The following is a 20,611-nucleotide window of genomic DNA, read 5'->3' on the forward strand; positions in this document are numbered from 1 at the left end:
TCCACACAGAACTTATTAGACCCTGAATTCAAAACTAAACAAGTAACAAGTAAAGTTGCCTGGGGACTACTTCTCAATAATGTAGCTAGCTCCCAGTTAGTTCCACACTGCAGCTATCTCAGCCATCAACCATGGCCCAGGTGCCAGTAGTTGCACTTGTATGCAGTGGTCTCTTCAGTATTTGTAAGACCAGACCGTTTGGTCTCACTTGTTTCGTTCAGACCGGGCAGGAATCATTTTTCAAAGTGCTGATATGATATGAAGATGCTGATTGCTAATTGGTAAAGCAACCTGCAACTAACTGAAATGTCTAGCCTAATTGGAGCGATATGTGAGATTCACACTGCAGATCTGGGCCGCCAATCTGGGCCAGAGTTGGGCCTCATGACTCTAGACTTTTGTCGGCCCAGTAAGCCTGCAGCTTAAATAGGTTCACAATCATCGGAGCAAGGGAAGCCTCCAGCTTAGCTGGTTTGTTGGGTTCTTGATATAATATTTATGAATATTAGATCATTTTTAGATGCTGTTCCAGCAATGAATCTGCATTTCCCTTTTTATTTTTTGGATGGACAAAATATCATGCTTTCATGTAGATATGAGACTGCCTGCCTAAGTGTCTTTTTACATGTGTAACTACAATACACTATAAATTAAACGATAATGAGCAGTTTTGAACTATAAATTTAGATTCAAATGTTACCACGTGAGGAGCCGCAAAAGGGGAAAAGAAATTGGAAAAAAATCTAATCCATCCCTGCCCCTTGGGCGGTTGCCTCTCCGGCGGTCCGCCCTAAAACCCCGCCGCCGACGACATGCCGCAGCTGCCCGCCCCTCTCCGCCTCCTCCTCCCCCTCTCCCAAACCCTAGCCCCCTCCCCCCTCCTCCACCTCTCCCGCCGCCTCTTCACCTCCTCCTTCCCCTCCTTCGGGCGCGCCGCCAGCCTCCGCGCCCAGCCCGGCCGCCGCCACCACCACCCCCGCCGCGGGAGCAGCACGCTCCGGAAGGCGCCCAAGGAGGAGATGGCCGGCGGAGGGGATAAGGAGGTCGCCTTCAACAGGAAGCGGGCGGAGGGGAGGGACGGCGGGAAGCGCGGGAGCATGGAGCTCAAGGCCCGCAAGCTCAACCCCGTCAACACCACCTGCTACGTGCAGGTGAGAGACTGACTGATTCCCCCCCGGCGCCATCTCTCTGCTGACATTGCGCCAATTCAGCTCGGTTTCGTCATTCTAATAACGATGCTAGTTTGGAGTTTATGTGGGGTTGGATCATGCGTGCAGTGCCGTGAAGTTGTTCCAGAGGCTGCATTTGCTTCTGTTACCTAAACATTTTAAGCATAATTTGTAGATTCAATAATCCCAGCTGCTGGTTGTGTGGCCTTATGGAGCTGTTCTGTTTCTAAGTCACTACATTTGTTGCATGAAACTACTAGTGCAAGGCAATTTCTTCCCTTGGACTGATCCATGGGAATGGGAGCTGTTGTACTATTGGTTTTCTTTTGGTCTCACACCCTGTCACTCCTTTTGTGCAGATACTTGGTACAGGGATGGACACCCAGGACACTTCACCTTCTATTTTACTCTTCTTTGACAAACAAAGGTTTATATTTAATGCGGGCGAGGTATGTTCTGCTGTGATATGCTTTCCCTGTATTTGTTCGCACAAGATAATAACTTATGCCCTAAAAAATAACTAACAGTTGTAGTTAGCTGAAAACATAATTTTTATTTCTCTCTCTTTTGTGAGCTGTTGAACAAAGAATTTTGAAAACAATGGTCTTGTGTTGAGCTGAAGTGAATACGAGATTCATCTTAAAGATTTGGAGAAAGTTCATCTTGGTTTTGCCATTTTTTCTGATTAAATTCAAATCTTGCCATCTGACAGGGTCTTCAACGTTTCTGTACTGAACACAAGATAAAGTTATCAAAGGTATGCGAGTGGAATGCCCTCCACCAAGACAACACTCACATTCATTGTCTTGTTCCTAAATTTCTTATATCCTAATCTTTTGTATTGTAGTATTGTAAAATGTTAACTTTCTTACAAAACAATCCCCCGCTTCCCAGATTGACCATATCTTTTTGACTCGCGTGTGCTCAGAAACTGCAGGGGGCCTTCCAGGTATTATTTTTTAAACACTTTTATATAATAACTTGATTATTTGGTTTGCTTGACGTACTGATGTTATATTTTCATGACATAGTTATTTGATTTAAAATTGTAGGCCTGGTGCTAACTCTGGCAGGCATAGGAGATGAGGGCATGTCGGTGTGTTCACTTCTTTGTTCTTGGGTGTTTTTGGCGTCTACTCATGCATCCAGCGTTAAAAGTATTTCCGCAGACTAATTGTAGTCCTTTTCCTGTAACTGACAACACAGGTGAACATATGGGGCCCTTCTGACCTTGACTTTCTAGCCGGGGCAATGAGATCTTTTATACCAAATAGAGCAATGCTTCACACGCATAGCTTTGGTGCTGAACGGAATGCATCTTCTTCGCAACCTAAAGACTCTGTTATTATTCTTGATGATGAAGTAGTTCGGATATCAGCAATGTTTGTCAAACCAAAGTACCACAATGGAGCTGGTAGCTTGAATGATGTTGACTCGAAGCCAGGTGATACTGCTATAGTCTATGCGTGTGAATTGCCAGAAATTAAGGGAAAGTTTGACCCTGCTAAGGCTGCTGCCCTTGGTCTGAAGCCTGGGCCCAAGTATCGTGAACTTCAACTTGGGAACTCTGTGCAGTCTGATCAGTTCGACGAAATGGTTAGTTCTTTATAAAATTGTAGTTGTTAACTTGGTTATCCTTTTTGTTGCACCTTCTCTTTTGAATGAGGCTTGTGCCATATAGGGGACTGCTGCTGCCTCTTATTGACCTAATGTTGTTCGATGTTTGGAGTCTGTTAAGTTTGATGTTGCCTAACTAGTCTATGAAAGCATATACTAGCTGTCCATGGACTCATTAGTTATGGCATGGCTATTTGAACAGAGTGAGTATGCTTATCAGAAATATTAACCGCAGTGGCATCTTTGAGAATCTGATCCTTTACCCTAGACATCATTATTAAAACATTAAGGATAATGTAAGTTTTCAATATAAGTTTGAATATCAATCACATACACCATTTTTCTGGTTTGAATTTCTTGTCTAAAGCTATTCTTGTTTGTCAATTAACCTCTAGGTTCATCCAAGTGATGTTCTTGGCCCATCAATTCCTGGACCAACTGTTCTTCTGGTGGATTGCCCTACACAATATCATATGCCAGAACTTTTCTCACTGCAACCCCTTATCTGCTTTTATGAAGACTCTTCGAACCAAAGAGAGAGTGGCAAGAAAGTAAATTGCGTAATCCACTTAGGTCCATCCTCCGTGACTAAATCTGTTGACTATCAGAACTGGATGAAACGATTTGGTGAAACACAGCATATCATGGCAGGACATGAAATGTACGGTTCAGTTACATTTGTCTTTTTTTGTTTAAGTGCATTCTCGGTATAGATTTTTTACTTCAGTTTGAACTTTATTGACACTTGCTAATCCAATGTTATACTCTGTTCCAATGCAAACAACAAATTTCACATATTGAAATGCTGAATACAGATGAATTAAACTGAATTGGTTCCTTCTTAGGGTTTAGTTTGCTATAATATTATTAGAAAATATGTTCCATGCCACTGCTTAAGTTCAGTTTGCGCCACTGTTTTTTGGCTGATTGGTCTCGTGCCACCGGTATCTGATTTTCCTTCTTCGATCCATGCAGTAAAAACATGGAAATTCCAATCTTGAAAGGTAGCGCAAGGATATCATCGCGCCTCAATTTTGTATGCCCTCAGCTATTCCCATCCTCTGGGTTTTGGTCTGTGAAACCTGCAAATGATGTCATGGAGAATGATAAGGTAGGTTCCAGTAGCCTATAGAATACTCTGAATGTTGAACTACTGCTGGTTATAGATGTAAATATTTTATTGATCTTTTCAGAGTACTTCATTGGAAGCCTGTGGAATTGTGTCTGCGCAAAATCTGCTCAAGGTAATTGTGTGCCATCATCCTTGCTGTATCACCGTGTCCGTGCCAGTGCTCATTATGTGATCATATATATTAATCTGGCATTCTGACAGGAGCTTTACTGATACATTTTTTTATTGAACATCATATCATTCAGTTTTCCTACCACAAGCTTGGGAAAGGTCGAATTCTTAGGTCTGATTGGAGCCTCAAAATTTTTTGGATCTCTACAATCATTGTAACATTACCTGTAGAAAATCTATTTACATAAAGTTTGTGTTCAACCAAAGTAATAGTTCAGACCTTTTATTTTCTCGCGTCCGTTTCCACACCAAATAATTTTCAAAGTTGATCCTTGTCATCTAATACCTTTTCCATAATATACCATTGTATACAACTAAGGCAATGAGGTACGGAAAGACTCTTCTTCTATCAAAGAGGAATGTATGAAAAGCTGAGGGAAGGAGGGATAGATATGAGTGCACTGTTGTGTCTTGGAAACTAACTGCAATATAAGACTGACCATTAGTGTCCATTTTCTTGCAGTTTCATCTGCGTCCATATGCTCAACTGGGGTTGGATAGTGCTTCTATTCCAAGTTTGTTCACCTACAAGGATATTGTAGAAGAGCTTGTATCTGAGATCCCAGAGGTTAGGGAAGTTCCTGAGCAGGTTCTCAAATTCTGGCAAAATAATGTGAACGTTAAAAATATGCCACCAGCAGGCAGTCGAATGCTGATGGTTGAAGAGCCATGGATCGGTCAGAAATCAGATAAGCTAGATGATGGCAGCCCAAAGCATCCACGGGACAATCAGGACATCCCTTGTTGTGTGGAGGATGCAACGAGGGAAGATATGGAGATTACATTTTTGGGTACAGGTTCATCTCAGCCTTCAAAATATCGGAACGTAAGTTCTATATATATTAACTTGTTTGCTCGAGGAGGTATACTTCTTGATTGCGGTGAAGGAACTTTAGGACAACTAAAGAGGAGGTTAGCGTTTGCACATATTTTAACATTGCATAGAGCCATAGACCTATATATTAATTCTAGTCATAAACTCATACTGGAGTATGCTGTCTTTGTAATAGGTTCGGTGTAAATGGTGCTGATGAAGCTGCAAAAAATTTGAGGTGTATTTGGATTTCACATATTCATGCTGATCACCACACAGGGTTAGCTAGAGTTCTTGCTCTAAGGTCTAAATTGTTAAAAGGGATGCCTCATAAACCCTTGCTTGTTATTGGACCAAGACCACTTGAGAGATTCCTAAATGCTTATTCAATGCTTGAAGATCTTGACATTGAATTCCTAGACTGCAGGAATACTTTGAAGCCTAGTGTTGAGACTTTTCTCAGTGAAAATGATACCGGATCAGCCACACCTCAACTAGAGAACACCATGTTTGCCCCTGGAAGTAGAATGGAGAACTACAACAGGAAGCCTGCAAGTCCAAGGGATACCACAGCTCTTGCTAATTTTAGAGAAGTTCTGCAGGAATCAGGCTTGGAGATTCTGTACAGTGTCCCCGTAGTACACTGTCCACAGGCATTTGGCGTTGTTTTGAGAGCCACAGAGAAGGTGAACGGTGCTGGAAAGGTTATTCCAGGCTGGAAGGTTGTATATTCTGGTGACACACGACCCTGTCCAGCTCTTATAGATGCATCCAGAGATGCAACAGTGCTGATACATGAGGTAAGCTTCAGCACACATAGTTTTTCTTGCAAATAAGTGGCGTCATTGCTATGTTCCAAGATTAAATGGCAGGCGTCTTCCAAAAAGTGCAATATATAGGATTATAGTTCTCCACTTTCCTGTGTGCACACCGCTGGATATGGTTTATGCTCTTAACTAATCTGGGCCACACGCACCATGGTACCATAATAAACTAATCTTGCAGATATTGTATCATATTGCTAGCTGCACAATATTCTCTTCTAACTACCGTTGATGATAGATGACATAAAACTATGGTGTTGTTTCCTGTTCTTAGCTGTCCTTGTAATACTCTATTTCGTCAGGCAACATTCGAGGACAGTATGAAGGACGAAGCAATCGCGAGGAACCATAGTACAACAAAGGAGGCAATAGAAGTAGGCACATCGGCTGGAGCATACCGGATCATTTTGACCCACTTCAGCCAGCGATACCCGAAAATCCCAGTTATTGATGAGGTTGACATGGAGAAGACGTGCATTGCCTTTGACCTGATGAGCGTAAACCTTGCGGATTTGCCGGTCTTGCCCAAGGTTCTGCCACACCTGAAGGTTCTATTCAAGGACGAGATGGTAGTTGAGGAAGCTGATGAGATCCTAGAGGCTGCTGTGTACTGATAGATAAAAGGATTTACACTAATTTTGATCTCCGTACTAGAGCTTTTAGCATTGTTTGTTTGGCCTGAGAATCCAACTGAAGGCCGCCCAGCCATGGGACGGGAACGGGAAGGAATAAACTAAAGCCGACCACTGCCAGGCCAGGAACTGCATCTGGAGGAAGTTCCTGTTTCATTTCTTTCTCTTTTGCAATTGTTGTTGTGTAAGTGCTGTGAATTGGATAACAAATATGAGCTTGTGCGTATTTGCAATTCTTTTGATGGAAGAGCTGTAGGGTGGTTAGACGGGAGGGTTTGTATTTTTGTTTTTGTTTTCGACACGGGTGAAGCTTTTGGTCTTATTATGGGTTCGGTTCGAAGCAGACGGGTGTTTGGTAGCCTATTTTCTTCGACAGAAGAGGAACAAAAAGTAGGTTTCGAATCTCAACTGAATTCGCCACGAATTCAGTCAGCTCATAGGAATTCTGAGTAATCTCAACTACATGATGGAATGGAAGTAGCAGGAGACAGGAAAAGGTTGTGGTTGCGAAGCTACTCTTTCCGGTTCGTTCCTCTGGTGGGAAGAAAGCAAGCGAAACGGTAGAAGAGCCAGCCTAGCCTAGGCGAGAAGAGGCTGACCCGCCCCCCCCACCCCACTAGAAGCTTCCACAGATCCACCACGTCCCTCCCTCCCTCCCTCCCTCCGGCGGCACGTGCCGCTCGCCCCCCGAACCCAACCCTCCCCTCCCGTCCTCGTCGACGCGAGGACCCGGTCCACGGCCACCCGCCTCCCCTCCCAGATCCCCCCCGCCCTCCGATCCGTTCCAGGGGCAGGGGCAGAGGCAGCCATGGATCAGAGCCGGCGGGCGGTCGAGTCCTACTGGCGCTCGCGGATGGTGGACGGCGTCACCGCGGACGACGACAAGGTCGCCCCCGTCTACAAGCTCGAGGAGATCTGCGAGCTCCTGCGCGCCTCCGACGCCAGCATCGTCAAGGAGGTCGCCGAATTCGTCCTCAAGCGCCTCGACCACAAGAGCCCCCTCGTCAAGCAGAAGGTGCGTGCCTCTCCGCGATCGGGCTCACCTGCCTGCCTGGGTGAGGGATGATGGCCACGCAGATCATCCGAGTATTGATCTTGATGGTTCAGCGTCGGCGGCGATTGTGCCGTGCTCTTCTGATGCATTTCCTATAATCTGATCCGAGAAGTACCGTGAAAGGGCTTGTTGGGTTGCTTCTCATGGATGCACAATTGAATAAGCATGTGCAAAAAGCTTTAATTCGGCTGTCATCCAGGGGGTGACGAATTGACTCATTAGCTGGGAGGGCTGGCTTAGTTTGTGTCAGTGTAACGCGGCTGATTCAGGTTTGATTGCTGCCATCCAAGGAGAGCTAGTACCTCCTTTAGCAGTGCTCCATGGCTCTATTTAGCTGAGGTTGTGTCGACAAGTTGACTCTCGTAAATTAGGTCCTTTGGCGTTATAATTTGTCATCACTGCTGGTGGCAATCAGAAATTGAATTACATACGATGAGGGTGTGATTAGTTTTTTATTCTGTTCCCTGTCTCTGATAAAGGAAATATCTTTATCTGAGTTTTTTTCTTGTACATAGCAGACCTACTTATAAGGCCCTCTCCAGGGTGAACCAAACCAAATGCTGCTTTAGGACATAACACAGTTTCACTATACTTTTCTACTGCATGTTGCATGCTAGCTTAAGTGGATGCATTTATTAAGTTTTATATATTCTGTAGCTGGAGCACCCAGTTCTTTCTTTCTTTCCATCATGTTATGGTGGTCTCTGTCTTTGTAGATGCGCTAATTTCAATCTTGTTCTTCGAGTACATTGATTGCTTGGACTCTTCTTTACTTGTATTCTCCGTTCTTCCAACTCAGTATTATATAACTCTGTCTATACATGCTGTACAGGCCTTACGGTTGATCAAATACGCAGTTGGAAAATCTGGTAATGATTTCAAGAGGGAGATGCAAAGGCACTCAGCGGCTATGCGACAACTAGTTCACTACAAGGGCCACCCTGATCCCTTAAGAGGAGATGCCCTTAATAAGGCTGTCCGCGAAACTGCGAACGAGGCTATAGCCGCAATTTTCTCTACAGAGGACCCTAAACCTGCTGTTGCAACAGAAAGTCTTGGCAAGCGCATACAGGGCTTTGGAAATACAAACTATGAGCCATCTAGAATAGATGACAAGAAGTCTTTCCTTAGTGAACTCAGCGAGGTAGTGGGTATTGGAAGTGCATCCATTAAGCAGGGTTTGAGCAACTTTGCTGCAGCACATGCAATGATGGCAAATGATAATGGTGCCACATACAAGAGCCCTAACCTCCGTAGGTCTTTGACCACAGAATCTGAAAGGTATGGTCGGTATGATCCAAGTGAAATTCAAAGTGAGAGCCGTGCCTCATCTGGTGCTTCGAAGAATGTGGCTTCTGGTTCCTGGGGTCCAACTCCTTCCAGTTCTGCACCGACTGATGATACTAGCTCAAGTCAACCAGGGATTAAGACTCGTGAAGAGAGACTTTTGGAGACAATTGTTACTGCAAGTGGTGTGCGATTGCAACCAACGCGAGACGCTCTGCATATATTTTTAACAGAAGCTTCCAAATTGGATGCAGTCGCTTTGAGCCGTGCACTTGAGAACAAACTGAATTCTCCATTATGGCAGGTGAGTTTATGTGGACCATTCATTATCGTCCATTTCACCCCCTAGTATCCACATGCACAGTTAGTCTGTTAACATATAGTAGTATAAAACGAGTGCCAAGTCATGGTTCCGCTCTCCTGAGAAGCGGTGTAAATCAATTTCTTTTGTGCTGTTGATTCAAGTTTTACATGTAGGCACTTGTTGATTCAAGTATGCTGTAACTATTGTGATGTTATATTTTTCTTTTGAATTGTGTTATTAGATGTTTAATAGAGTTCATGGATAAACAACCTTATCAACTCAAAGTTCAACTTGTCTGAAAGATTCCATAGTTTATTATTAGTTATTGAGTAGCTGGATGGAATATGTTGATGCTGGACCTATTTGCATGAAAACAGTGAATTTTACGCAAGCATGACTGCTATTGCAGTTCATGATATTTTTAGCTTATTCATCCAACAGGGCGGTGCTGTGTTGGGTGTGTTGTACTCCACAATTCTCTCTTAATGCATTGACACACAGCTCTCCTACATATCGAGAAAAAAAATCCAATAGGCTGGCAGATTAGTCCTGACATTATCATTAGGGAACCAGCAGCAAACTGTAAATTTGTGAGTGGAGTTGTATAGTTTGTTTGCCTTGCAGCTAATACAGGCCAATTATTGGACCAAATGATAACCAGCGATTAGCCCAGTTGTACTGAGTATGCTCTCTCTATTTTTTTTAATGTTTGCTGACTTGTTCACTTTGTTGAATAGTTTTCGTGCACAGCTTTCATTTAATTGGTTTGATCATATGCCTGCATGCTTCTAGTGAATTAAATTTATTCCAGTAAGCTTTTAAAATAGTTCATTAGATTTTCGTTAGTATTCAGTATGCTTGTTTACTTCGCAGGTTCGTATGAAGGCTATTTGTGTGTTGGAAGCCATTGTGCGGAAACAGGATACTGATCCTTATTCCATCATCGCTTCCTATTTCATTGAGAACACAGCTTCTGTTGTTAAATGCTCTGAGCTGCCACAGGTTTCTCTTAGAGAGAAGGCCTCAAAGGTGAGTCTATTTGGAAAACTGGAAGTTTTTAAAGTAGACTTCTGCGTGCTATTTGTCCATCATCCAAAGAAAAAAGAAAGTGACTCCTGTTTCCTCGAAACTACAAAATTGAACTCAGTTTTTTTTTTACACAATTTTTTCTTGGCGAAAACTTGTTTCATGGCAAGTATTGGTTGTAATAAGGTATGCTACATTTCCTAGGTTTTGAATATGCTGATCGGGGAACAGCCTAATGTAACCACAAATCTTTCAGCAACAAAAACTCCAATGCCCCCACCGGTTCAGATGCCTGATTTAATTGATACAGGTGATCAAGATGATCTAGGAACTCAAAGTTCTGGACAGGAAAGCAATGGACAGAACAATGGGAACAGTGCACATGTTTCTTCAGTTGATGATTTGCTTGGTGGTGAACCTATTGCTGATATAAGTGTCACTTCTGATAGTAATGGAAGTGATCCATTTGCAGATGTATCATTCCACGAGGCAGAGACTAAGGAGACCAATGATCTGTTCTCGGGGTTGACAGTAGAAGAGAAATCATCAACTGCCATGCATGATAGCTCTTCATCAAACAAAAATGAATTACCGGATATCTTTGGCAGCAACCCTGATCCTTTCATCCAAGGAAGTGTTGGTGACCAAGGAACTGTCAATGATTTGATGGCTGGTTTGAACCTTAATGGAACAGGCCAGGCTCAACCTGCTGTTAAAGCAGAGCCCAATACCAACTTCAATGGCTCACAGTTCTTTGATACAAACAATCAGACTAGCCACGTGGCAGGTGCTGCAGCATTGAATGGCATTCTCGGTCAGAACTCCTTTTACCAACAGCAACAGGTTCCCTTGCAGTACAGCTTGCCTCAACAAATGATGCTCAATCAGTCATTTCCTGGGCAGCAATTAAATTATGGTGCCATGGGGATTCTTCTTGCTCAGCAGCAGCAGCTACTGCAAAATTTTGGAAATTTCAATGCTGGTCTTGGGAATTCATCTTTCAATTCGATGAACAGTGGAAATGCGTCAGTGCTTCCAGATATTTTCAATTCAAGCAATCAGCCACAAAATCATGTTGCAGTGATGAGCAATTCAAAGAAAGATGACACTAAAGCTTTTGATTTTGTCTCGGTATGTATTTGTATCTAGTGATTAGTTTCTTGCACTCGCTTACAACTTGAAATAAACTTAGGATATTCTAATTTCATTAGTGCATACTGCATAGTATCTACTCCCTCCATTCTCTTTTGATAGTCCTATTTCAAAAACTCAAATGTTCACAAATGATAGTCCTATTTGCTATTGGCATGGACTATGGCAATAAATATCACTAGTAACGAGGAGTTCCCAGTTAAAACATTAGAGGACCAACTAAAAAGTTCGTGTTGCATTTATTATATGATAAGTAAGGTTGTTTTCCTTGGTCATTGTGTCAAGGTGAGATAAGACTATCAAAAGAGAATGGAGGGAGTAGTTAAGAATTTATTGATTTGTAAGGTGGTGAGGTTTATACTTTATAGGATTTGGACACTCAAGATCCTTCAAAATAACTAGGATTTAAAATCGGGTGTATTTCTCATTGGAATTTCAGACACTCTCCACAACTCACAAGCTCCTAGGGCTTTTGGTAGTAGATGGTGCAGAGGGGGAAAAGGTATGGCTGTTTAGAGGGAAATTTGTCTGATACTTGACATGACCTGGTCAGGTACATGATGATGTGAAGCTGGTCGAACTGTAGTAAGAAACTAACAAAGAATAATGTCATTTCTTTGCATCATTCCCTGATTGGTTATGTGTTGGAACCAAAATCATGTAGTTCGATGGTGCAAGGCTGCTTGCTTTAGAACTGTATGTTCAACCATGACGGTGCTTGCAGCCGCAAGCATTGGTTGTACCAATATTTTGCCGCATTTCATTTTCTTCCTCAAATGTAGCCAAATCTTACTTGTTCTGAAACTGCAGTCTTGGATCGAGCAACCTTGTCTGTATGATTTTAATCTGCGACTGTTTGCTAAAAACGTTGGCCTTTTCTTTTTCCAGGATCACCTGGCAGCAGCACGTGGTTCAAGAAAGTGAAGCGAAGAGCAATGAGCATGTCCAGATTGGGGCAAGGGCGGGGACTGCAAACCTGATGGACGTGAAAGCTGCATTTCGTCCCAGCCTCGCAGATTGGCTGCATGATTCACACGGCTGGTTTGGGTTGGTGTCATCTAATGCTTGGACGGATGAGCAAGGGAGGGTTTGATCCATACGGTTGGAAGACGGGATGTTGTGTTGTATTATGTATATCTAGACAAAGACTGTTTTTTCTGTTGAAATAAATTGCATCTTCTGACTTTATTTATGTTCTGCCCTTTTCTCTCTTTTTTCAGGAAAAAAGAAAAGAGTTAAGAGGTATTGTATACATAAACCTGCAAACGGGATTTTATTTTAGCTCTTTACTGTACAAGTACATGCTGGATGTTTTTTTTTGGGAATTGTAAAGCTTTGGTACATGAATAAGAGGGTGCAACATGATATCAGCTGCTAGACTGATTCTTGGAATTCTGCTTCCATTTATTTTCATAGGAGAAGCATAGTTTGGCCATCAATTTCTTCTGCAATATATTATCAATTGCTACAAAAACAAGGTATCACATTGCAAGGTCTATAAAATGTGCTGATACTAGACATGCATTGATTTGACTAATTGTTGGTCGAAATTTATAAAAAAAATTGAGATCTTCAAATTGATACGTACGTGTGATGAAAGGAAATTCAGGGAGTATAGTGTTATTAGTGTATGCAGTAATTTGTATAGTTCGTGTTCGTCTTGGGTTGCTCGCGCCTGTCCTGGCAAAGCTTCGGGGGCATGGAGGTACGCCGCCGCCTTCCCTCGCGACGAGGCCGGGTTCCCTGGACGGCCTTGCTGCCATGGTAAGCGACACCAGCGGCTGCTGCAGGTCGGAGCACGAGGCGCTGGAGTTCCCTGGACTGTCCTCTGAGAAGCTCAACCGCCGGCGTTGCTTGCTCACTGCAGCTGGTGGGATCTCTGATGCCCATTGGGACGAGCTGAATAAATTGCTACGCAAGTACTGCTTCCAGTTCTGTTTAATATATATGCGCCCTCTGTTGCTGTAAGTAGTTAGTACTACTATGTTATGGAGTAATCGTTCTTCGTCAGTGGCTTTGTTAGTTGTGATCATGACACCAGTTGGTCCTGTCATTGCTATAGCGACGATCATTGCGCATTGTTAGTTAGTACTATGTTATGGAGTAATGCTGCTTTGTTAGTTGTGATCATTGCCAGAGCCAGACTTTAGAGACGATGTTGAGGGTCCCGGTTTTTCTAATAACTTTCAGAATCATGTAGGGAATGGAAATCAGCACTGGTTGCGCATTGCAGCTCCCTGTTGAATCCATGTTATCTCTTGAACCGACTGCTGAGAATTAAGTTTGGTTCCAGTTATCCATTCATATCTGCTGACGAGAACCATATTTCTGAATCTTTGTCATTCCACTGGGCTCTGTGGTTATATGCCCTCTTCCATTCTTTGATGTTACAAAGAGGTGAAAGTACAATAATGCCATTACCTAGTATGTTTTTTGTTTCTCTATATCTAGTGTGCTAGCGAGCAAAAACAATATGCATCCTTCGTTTTCTTTGCTCATTTTCCCCTGACCCTTGCCTTCTCTGTATTCATAAGCTTTCTTGAGAGCAAAGAATATAAGAGCATGCCACATCAGCACATGCAAGGTAGAAGGGGTGTGCTTTTGGGCTACCAGTAACCTGTATGTATGATAACTCCATGGCATGGCTCAATTGATTTTTTTTACCATGGGTGCACATGAGTCCGTTCAGCTGATCATTCATTAGTTTCCTCGCTTGACTATCAGTTTAGTTTATGTTTCTATCAGAGAGCCGCAGTGATGTAGTTGAGTTACTGTTGGAGTCCTCTAATTGTTTTGAAGCTGAATTGGCCCATGGATTGTAGTTTTTCTGCCTGGTGTTTGTTGTTGGCTACTTCATCTAAGATGCCTGCCCTGTACACCTTTTGGTTCGGCATGGCCTTGCCGCTCGCCGCACCGCAGGCGACACCACACCACCCCACCTGTGGTCCAAGCACACAGTTGAACCCAACATTAGGTCAGCTGTTTCTGATGTTCTACTCTGAACCACCTACACTTTAGTTATATGATCTACTAGTCCAATGCGAGTCGACCAAGTTACAAGCTTGACGTCATCTTTCATCCCCTGCCCCCCGTTTTCTGTCTTGCTGCTGTGCGCATGTGCCCTCTGCTCTGTCGCTGCCTGCTAAAGAGACCATGCTCCAGCTCTGCATACTCTCGGCCGCAGAAGATCCTGAAGCGGACCGGTGTGTCACTGACAGGTGGGCCCGTCTAAGGAGACTCCCCTTCGCGTGGACCCACACGTCATCGGATGCGGCGCGGTTCCGCTGGCGTGGCTGAGCGGGACTAGGACGCAGCCTGCATAAATCGGCCGCCCCTTCCCTTTCCTTCCTTCGTTCCATCGATCGATCGCCCCGCCACGATCGCCCGCCGCCGCCATGGACGCAGAGTACGTCGCCTCCACGCCGCCGCGATCTCTCTCTCTCCTCACTTCCTCGCGGACGGGGGAAAAGACTTTCCCCTTCCTCTTCTTTCTGGGGGATTTCCTCCTGATTATGATCGCCTTTGGTTCTCGGCGCCTGCAGGTACTGCGGCCTGCAGCAGGGGAGCTCCTCGTCGTGCCGCACCGCCGACGCCGTCGCCTGGGGCGCCGCGCAGCAGCAGAAGCGCCAGCGATGCCAGGTGACCACCCGCTCGGCTTCCCGCCTTGTTTCCTGTCCCGCCCAATCGCGCCGGCGCTCCCCCTTCCCTTTCGAGTTGATCGATTCGTCTACGGATTCTCGCTCGCGAGCTTCTTTCCCGGGCCGGATTTGGTGGGACGGGGTTCACGTTTAGGGTTTGGTTCGGGGTCCGGATTGGGGTTTTCTTGCCCCCAAGGGTTTCTTTCGTCTTGCTACTAGGGTTTGGGTTTTGGGGGCCACAATTCAGGGTGGGTTCGGTGCTTCCTTAGCCTGAATTGCTTGGGGATATGGTACAAGTGGGGTGTGCTCTGCCATTCTCGAGCCTATCCTGGGTTGATTGATGCAATGGCAGTCATAATTCGCTCGATTGGGATGCACTGGCAGTTTCCTGTCTCTGAACATTGTGTGATTTTGTGCCCGCCACTGTGTTAAAGAGAGGCCTTGCTGCTGTTACTTTATTTCGGCCGCAGAGGGATTTTTACAATCTGTCCAATGCAGTGTGAATAGCAATAGTAGACTAACAGTGGTCGTTTTGGCCTTTGTGATCAAGCTGCATATTTGTGTGAATCCATTAAGGCTGGAAGCATTATTGTTCAGATTTTTAATTAAATATACGATCCCAGATTGCGGAAGAAATGACTTTACATGTCCTTTTCATGCTTTTTTTAATTACCTGTTATAATTATTGACTAACCTATACTGTTTTGCAGGGTTCATCCAGCACAAGTAGCTCTTTACAAATCTCTGAACCAGGACCTCTGGATCTTAACTCTGGAGAAATCGAAGAAGAAGAAGAAGAAGATTACTATGTGGAGGACGACTGTGATGATGATGGTGATGGCTATGATGAAGATGATTATGAGTTTGACGAAGCTGACTTTAATCAGCATCTTGCTGATAAATTTGACGATTTAGATCTGCCTCCAGGCGTGGAGGCTACTGTACCATGGCTGCAGAAAATTGCAGCCAAGGAAGAAGTTGAGGAGCCATCTAAATCAAATAATGCAGATGAGAATGCAGATAAATATAAGCAGTTCAAGCAGTTTGACACTGTTCATAATTTCTCTGACCACCATTTTGCTAAAAATTCTCAGGGAGAGGTGCCATGCTCAACTAGTAGTTGCTCTTGATTTTGTACTTCTTTTGGGCACTTACCTATTCTTGCATGTGAATATTGTTTCAGCCAGCCAGAGCCTGGTCAAAGAGAGTTCAACATGACTGGAAACTTCTGGAGAAGGATCTACCAGGTTAGCTATGAGAAAAATAGGCGAGGTTCTTTTGCTTATTGCTTAGTATGCCCCCTTATTTAAGTTTAAACCAACCATCTTCATACATTGGGGGCAACATCAACATTCAAAATGCTTTCTTCATGTGTGGCCATACCTACAGTGATGTCCACCATTGCTTCCCCAGCCCAGGTTTAGAGATCAGTTACCTTCATCAAGTTACCCAAAAATCAATTAGTTAGAAGAAGCAATAAGTTTGATATAAGATTGTTTTGTTGATTTGAATAAGATGTCTGTTAGGCTCATGTCTACTCAATGAGGAGACAAAACAATCCTACTTGTGCTGCATGACACTGGGATTCTCAGCCAGGGTTGAAACTGCACTACCTTAGTTACTAGTTGCATTCCGATAAGGGTTGACAGCGTCCTTCATGCGCTATAGTTATTTTCATTGCACTGCCCTGGGCTAGATTGAAACAGATGTTTAAGGGCAAATAAAACTGTTATTTAATTCTATCTCCACTGCTTAACATCTATGTAAAGCCTTCCTTATGATAGATCATTGTGTCTCATTGTTATGAAGCACTTGGCTGGAGTGTCGCATCTTTGTTCCTCAAATTATTGCACATTATTTGTCTGTAGAAGCTATTGCTGTGATTTTGGAAGTGATATCATTACTAGGCTTTAGTATCCTATTTTCACAGCACTCTTGTTAATTTGTAGCATTGTTTCAGTCTATTCTTCTTATCTTAGAGGTATAGATTCTGATGATTTTCTTTTGTACAGCATCTATTTATGTCCGGGTTGCCGAAGATAGAATGGACCTTCTTAGGGCTGCGATTATTGGACCTAAGGGAACACCCTACCATGATGGTCTTTTCTTCTTTGATGTTCACATTCCCTCTTCTTATCCTTCTGGCCCTCCGGTATATACCAAAGCTTTCGCACGTGTCTTTTTATTATTTATATAATGTCTTTTCACGTTTTATTGAAATATTTGTCTCTGATGGGGTTTGCAGTTGGTGCACTACCACTCTGGTGGACTTCGGATTAATCCAAACTTGTATAACTGTGGAAAAGTATGCCTTAGCCTGCTGGGTACCTGGAGTGGTAAAGGTTGTGAGAAGTGGAATCCAGCTCAATCAACCTTGCTACAGGTTCTTGTCTCCATTCAAGCTCTCATTTTGAATGAGCAGCCATATTACAATGAGCCAGGATATGAGGCCTCTGCCAACACTCCGCATGGGCAGCGGAATGCTTTGGAGTATAACGACACTACTTTTCTGCACTCATGCAGGACGATGTTGTACTCACTTCGGAGGCCTCCAGAGGTAACTAGTAATTTTACTGGTGCAGCAAAGAAGAAGTAAAGTTTGGTTTCTGCTGTTTTGTAGCCGAACTGATCCGTCTTTGCCTTGTGGTGCCTTACAGCACTTCGCAGACCTTGTTGCCGGCCACTTCCGGGTGCATGGGCATACCATTCTTGCAGCATGCAAGTACTACATGGAGGGTAATGATGTTGGCTCAGTAGTGCCAGAGGAGGAGTTAGAATGCAAAAGCAGTGATGCAGGAGCATCCAGCAGTGGCAGCAAGGCACCAAAGCCAGGAGCAGTAAAGGCAAACCCTCTGACCAGACGCATCACGTTCAACACAAACTTGAAGACGCTGTACGAAGATCTTCTGATGGAATTCAATGTGAAGGGCGCGGACACAAGGAGGTTCATTGTCGAGAAGTTGAAGAAGAACCAACCTGCAGCAGTGTGAGAAGCATTGAAGGCTGCTGCATGCAGGTAGAGGTAGTAGTAGTTCCTAAGGCAGAGATGATAGAGATGATGAGTCTCTGCAAAGTAAGTAGTAGAAACAAGGGTTGCCTAGCTGCAGGAAAGCTTTTGTGGATAACTCGTCTCGTGATAATTGATTTCTAGGACCTGCTGGGACTTCCTTGCTCACTGTAAGTAGAATATTTTAGGGATGGCATCATGTATCGGAGTGCCGAGAGAGATTCTCTCCCACGGCAGACGGAACCGATGTTCATCAGTATAATATACACTACAGCAAGTGTATTCTGAACCTCATAAATATATGTAGCTTTTGCTAAATGGTTCTAATCTTTATGCGTGTTGTGGGACAGTGAATAAAGAATACTCGAGCATCATGTACCATGGCTCGAGGGCTCATGGCTGGGCATGAAGCATGGAGTCGCGAGATGGATGTCATGCGTGCAAAGTCTGCTGCTGGTGGTGCTTTAAGCGTTTAACGCACCGTCATCATACTGTTAACTTAGCCAAGTCATCGTCAGGTGGGCCTGAACTTAAAATTACATAATATTTGGGCTAGGATCCTTAAAATTGTTAGGCTACTAAAAGGGCTTGATAGAACAGTGGTATGTGCTATCTTGTTTGAAAATTGTTAGGCGATATCTAGGGACGTAAACAGATCGGATACGGACAGATATCATCGATACTGTATTTATTTTCACAATTTTTATCGAACTTGGATTCGAACACAGATAGCCTCGGATATAAATACAAATTCGGATTGCTTCAATTATTATATGGAGCGAACCGGATGCGGATCATGTCAGACCGGATACAAACCAAGAGTTGTCGCAAGGTCATGACCATACCAACCGAACGGAATAAGGACAAGGAAAAAAAGGCTGATAAAATCTATCAAAATAGTAGCACAATGAATTCGAATCAACATAGATCAACCGCAAATCGAATAAATTAAGCATAATAGACTCAAATCGGAACGAATCCCATGCTTCGGTCCTGCTATTGTCATGGCTGTCGTCGGGAGCGGTGCCAATGCCATGGGGGCGAGCACCCCGATCGGTCATTGCGCTGCAGCCCGGCGTGGCAGCCCTGCCACAGACCTTGCCCCGCCCGCCACGCCGCTGCCCGCACCAAGCCTCGGCCTCCTGAACCAGTCAGCCGGTCTAGGGAAGAAGAAAGTCTTTTTTTTTAAAAAAAGCCCTCATATAACCCTATAATTATTCATATATTTCTTTTGTCCTCACACTTTTGCAAATAACCCCCTATAATCGTTTTAAGTACAGTAACACAGTCAAGCCAGACAGGTGGGCCCCACCATGTGCCAACAAGGCAAAACTACTTAGGGGGACTGAATGGTTTTGGGTAGCTTAGGGTGCAGAACATCTAGTTTTGTAAGTAAGGGTGTGAAGTAGACGCTCAGGCAAACGTTAGGGATTTATATAGATTTTTGTCTCTAACTTATCACATATAGACGAGAGAAATTCGATTACATGACATTCTAACTTGCTACATAGCTTAGATTGGAAATATTTAATTATATGATATTATAATTTGTTATATTGATGGTACTCGAAGCACTCGAATCAAATCTTGTGTTTGTGTTCTAGGAGGCTAGATTTATCGCGGCAAGGTCAAGATACTGTAAATTAGTCTCTTAGCAAAGAGCTTTGCTTCTATTGCAAGGTGGTTGTTGAAATGAACACGTAGGGAACACGATTCAGATAGCATTGCAGATTCAGATAACTTTGCATGATCAAGAAATAACCTTACCTTGTGGACGTGGTATGGAAGTCGCCTGCGCCGCGGAGGACAGGGTCCGAGCGGCCGGTGAGCGCTGCCGTACAAGAGATTAGCTCCACCAGATAACGCCGTGTAGGATGAACGATCGGAGAACCCCGCGATCGATCTCCTGACTCGCGCCGCCGCGGCCACCCTGTCGTCAGGTTCCGGTCCGCTGCGCCGACCTGAAAACTCGATCAGTGTCCACCGCACGGGTCCGATCGTTTTGGGTGTCTCTCGTAGATTCATTGGGTTGTTTCTCGAATTTGTTTTGGGTGTCTCCTATCGTAGATTCGCCGGGGGGTTGCTTCTCCAGCGGTTCGAATCTGTCAGAGAACAGTGTTTGTTCGTGTGGGGATTCAATAATTGCAGAAAGTTAGCTTCTGATCGCTGTGATTGTTTCGTCTTACAGACTTTGGATGGTACGCACGCATGTTATTTTTGTTAGTTTTAGCTCTGTCGGATGTTTTGGTCGTTCGTGACCAGACTTCTATTAACAATGGTTTGAGAATTTCGAGTGACTGTTTTCACAAAAATGCTTGACTGGCTACAATACTAATATTCTGCATTGATTCCGCTCTGTATCATGACTTGGAAAGATGCTGCCACAATCAACAAAAATATTGACGATTTCACAAGAAGTTCGGATGAGGAGCAAAGGACTAGCAGGCATGGTGGGAGAGTTGATTATCTTCTCAAAATGTTAATTGATTGGGAAGCGAAGGACTAGCAAGCGTCGGAGAGAGCGAGATTGGCTATAACCTCACAACATCAGCAAAGAAACAAAATACTAGTGAAGGAGAGGCAACTGGTTCATTGACTTCAGGTCTGCTGAACATTCCTTTCTTTGGCATACCAGCCATTTAATCCTCAATTGGAGCACTACCAGTTTCCTGACTCATTTTTCTTTAACTAGGTTGCATTGTTGACTATCTACTTATTGGTGGCTCTAGTGATCAAGATTTTCCTTTAAAAATATCCAAAAGTGTCGTGTCGCTTCTCTTGTTT

The 20,611-nt window shown here is 43.9% G+C and overlaps 2 protein-coding genes across 2 annotated transcripts; both read left to right on the forward strand.

The window, feature by feature from the left end:
- Positions 1-745: 745 nt before the first annotated feature.
- LOC112893474 (tRNase Z TRZ3, mitochondrial-like) lies at positions 746-12,574 on the forward strand. Its single transcript, XM_025960835.1, has 16 exons — positions 746-1,151; positions 1,529-1,618; positions 1,882-1,926; positions 2,064-2,118; positions 2,222-2,265; positions 2,376-2,765; positions 3,182-3,447; positions 3,762-3,897; positions 3,980-4,030; positions 4,553-5,001; positions 5,100-5,703; positions 6,030-6,332; positions 8,246-9,004; positions 9,878-10,033; positions 10,235-11,161; positions 12,071-12,574. The coding sequence occupies exons 1-16, from the start codon at positions 813-815 to the stop codon at positions 12,104-12,106; spliced, it is 4,650 nt and encodes a 1,549-aa protein (XP_025816620.1). The 5' UTR covers positions 746-812; the 3' UTR covers positions 12,107-12,574.
- A 1,890-nt stretch (positions 12,575-14,464) lies between these two features.
- On the forward strand, positions 14,465-18,157 carry LOC112893473 (putative ubiquitin-conjugating enzyme E2 38). Its single transcript, XM_025960834.1, has 7 exons — positions 14,465-14,588; positions 14,725-14,821; positions 15,531-15,920; positions 16,004-16,067; positions 16,833-16,972; positions 17,066-17,377; positions 17,478-18,157. Exons 1-7 carry the CDS (start codon positions 14,578-14,580, stop codon positions 17,808-17,810), a joined length of 1,347 nt encoding a protein of 448 aa, XP_025816619.1. The 5' UTR covers positions 14,465-14,577; the 3' UTR covers positions 17,811-18,157.
- The last annotated feature ends 2,454 nt before the right edge of the window (positions 18,158-20,611 follow it).

This window comes from Panicum hallii, chromosome 5 (assembly GCF_002211085.1).
Source record: "Panicum hallii strain FIL2 chromosome 5, PHallii_v3.1, whole genome shotgun sequence".
NCBI lineage: Eukaryota > Viridiplantae > Streptophyta > Magnoliopsida > Poales > Poaceae > Panicum > Panicum hallii.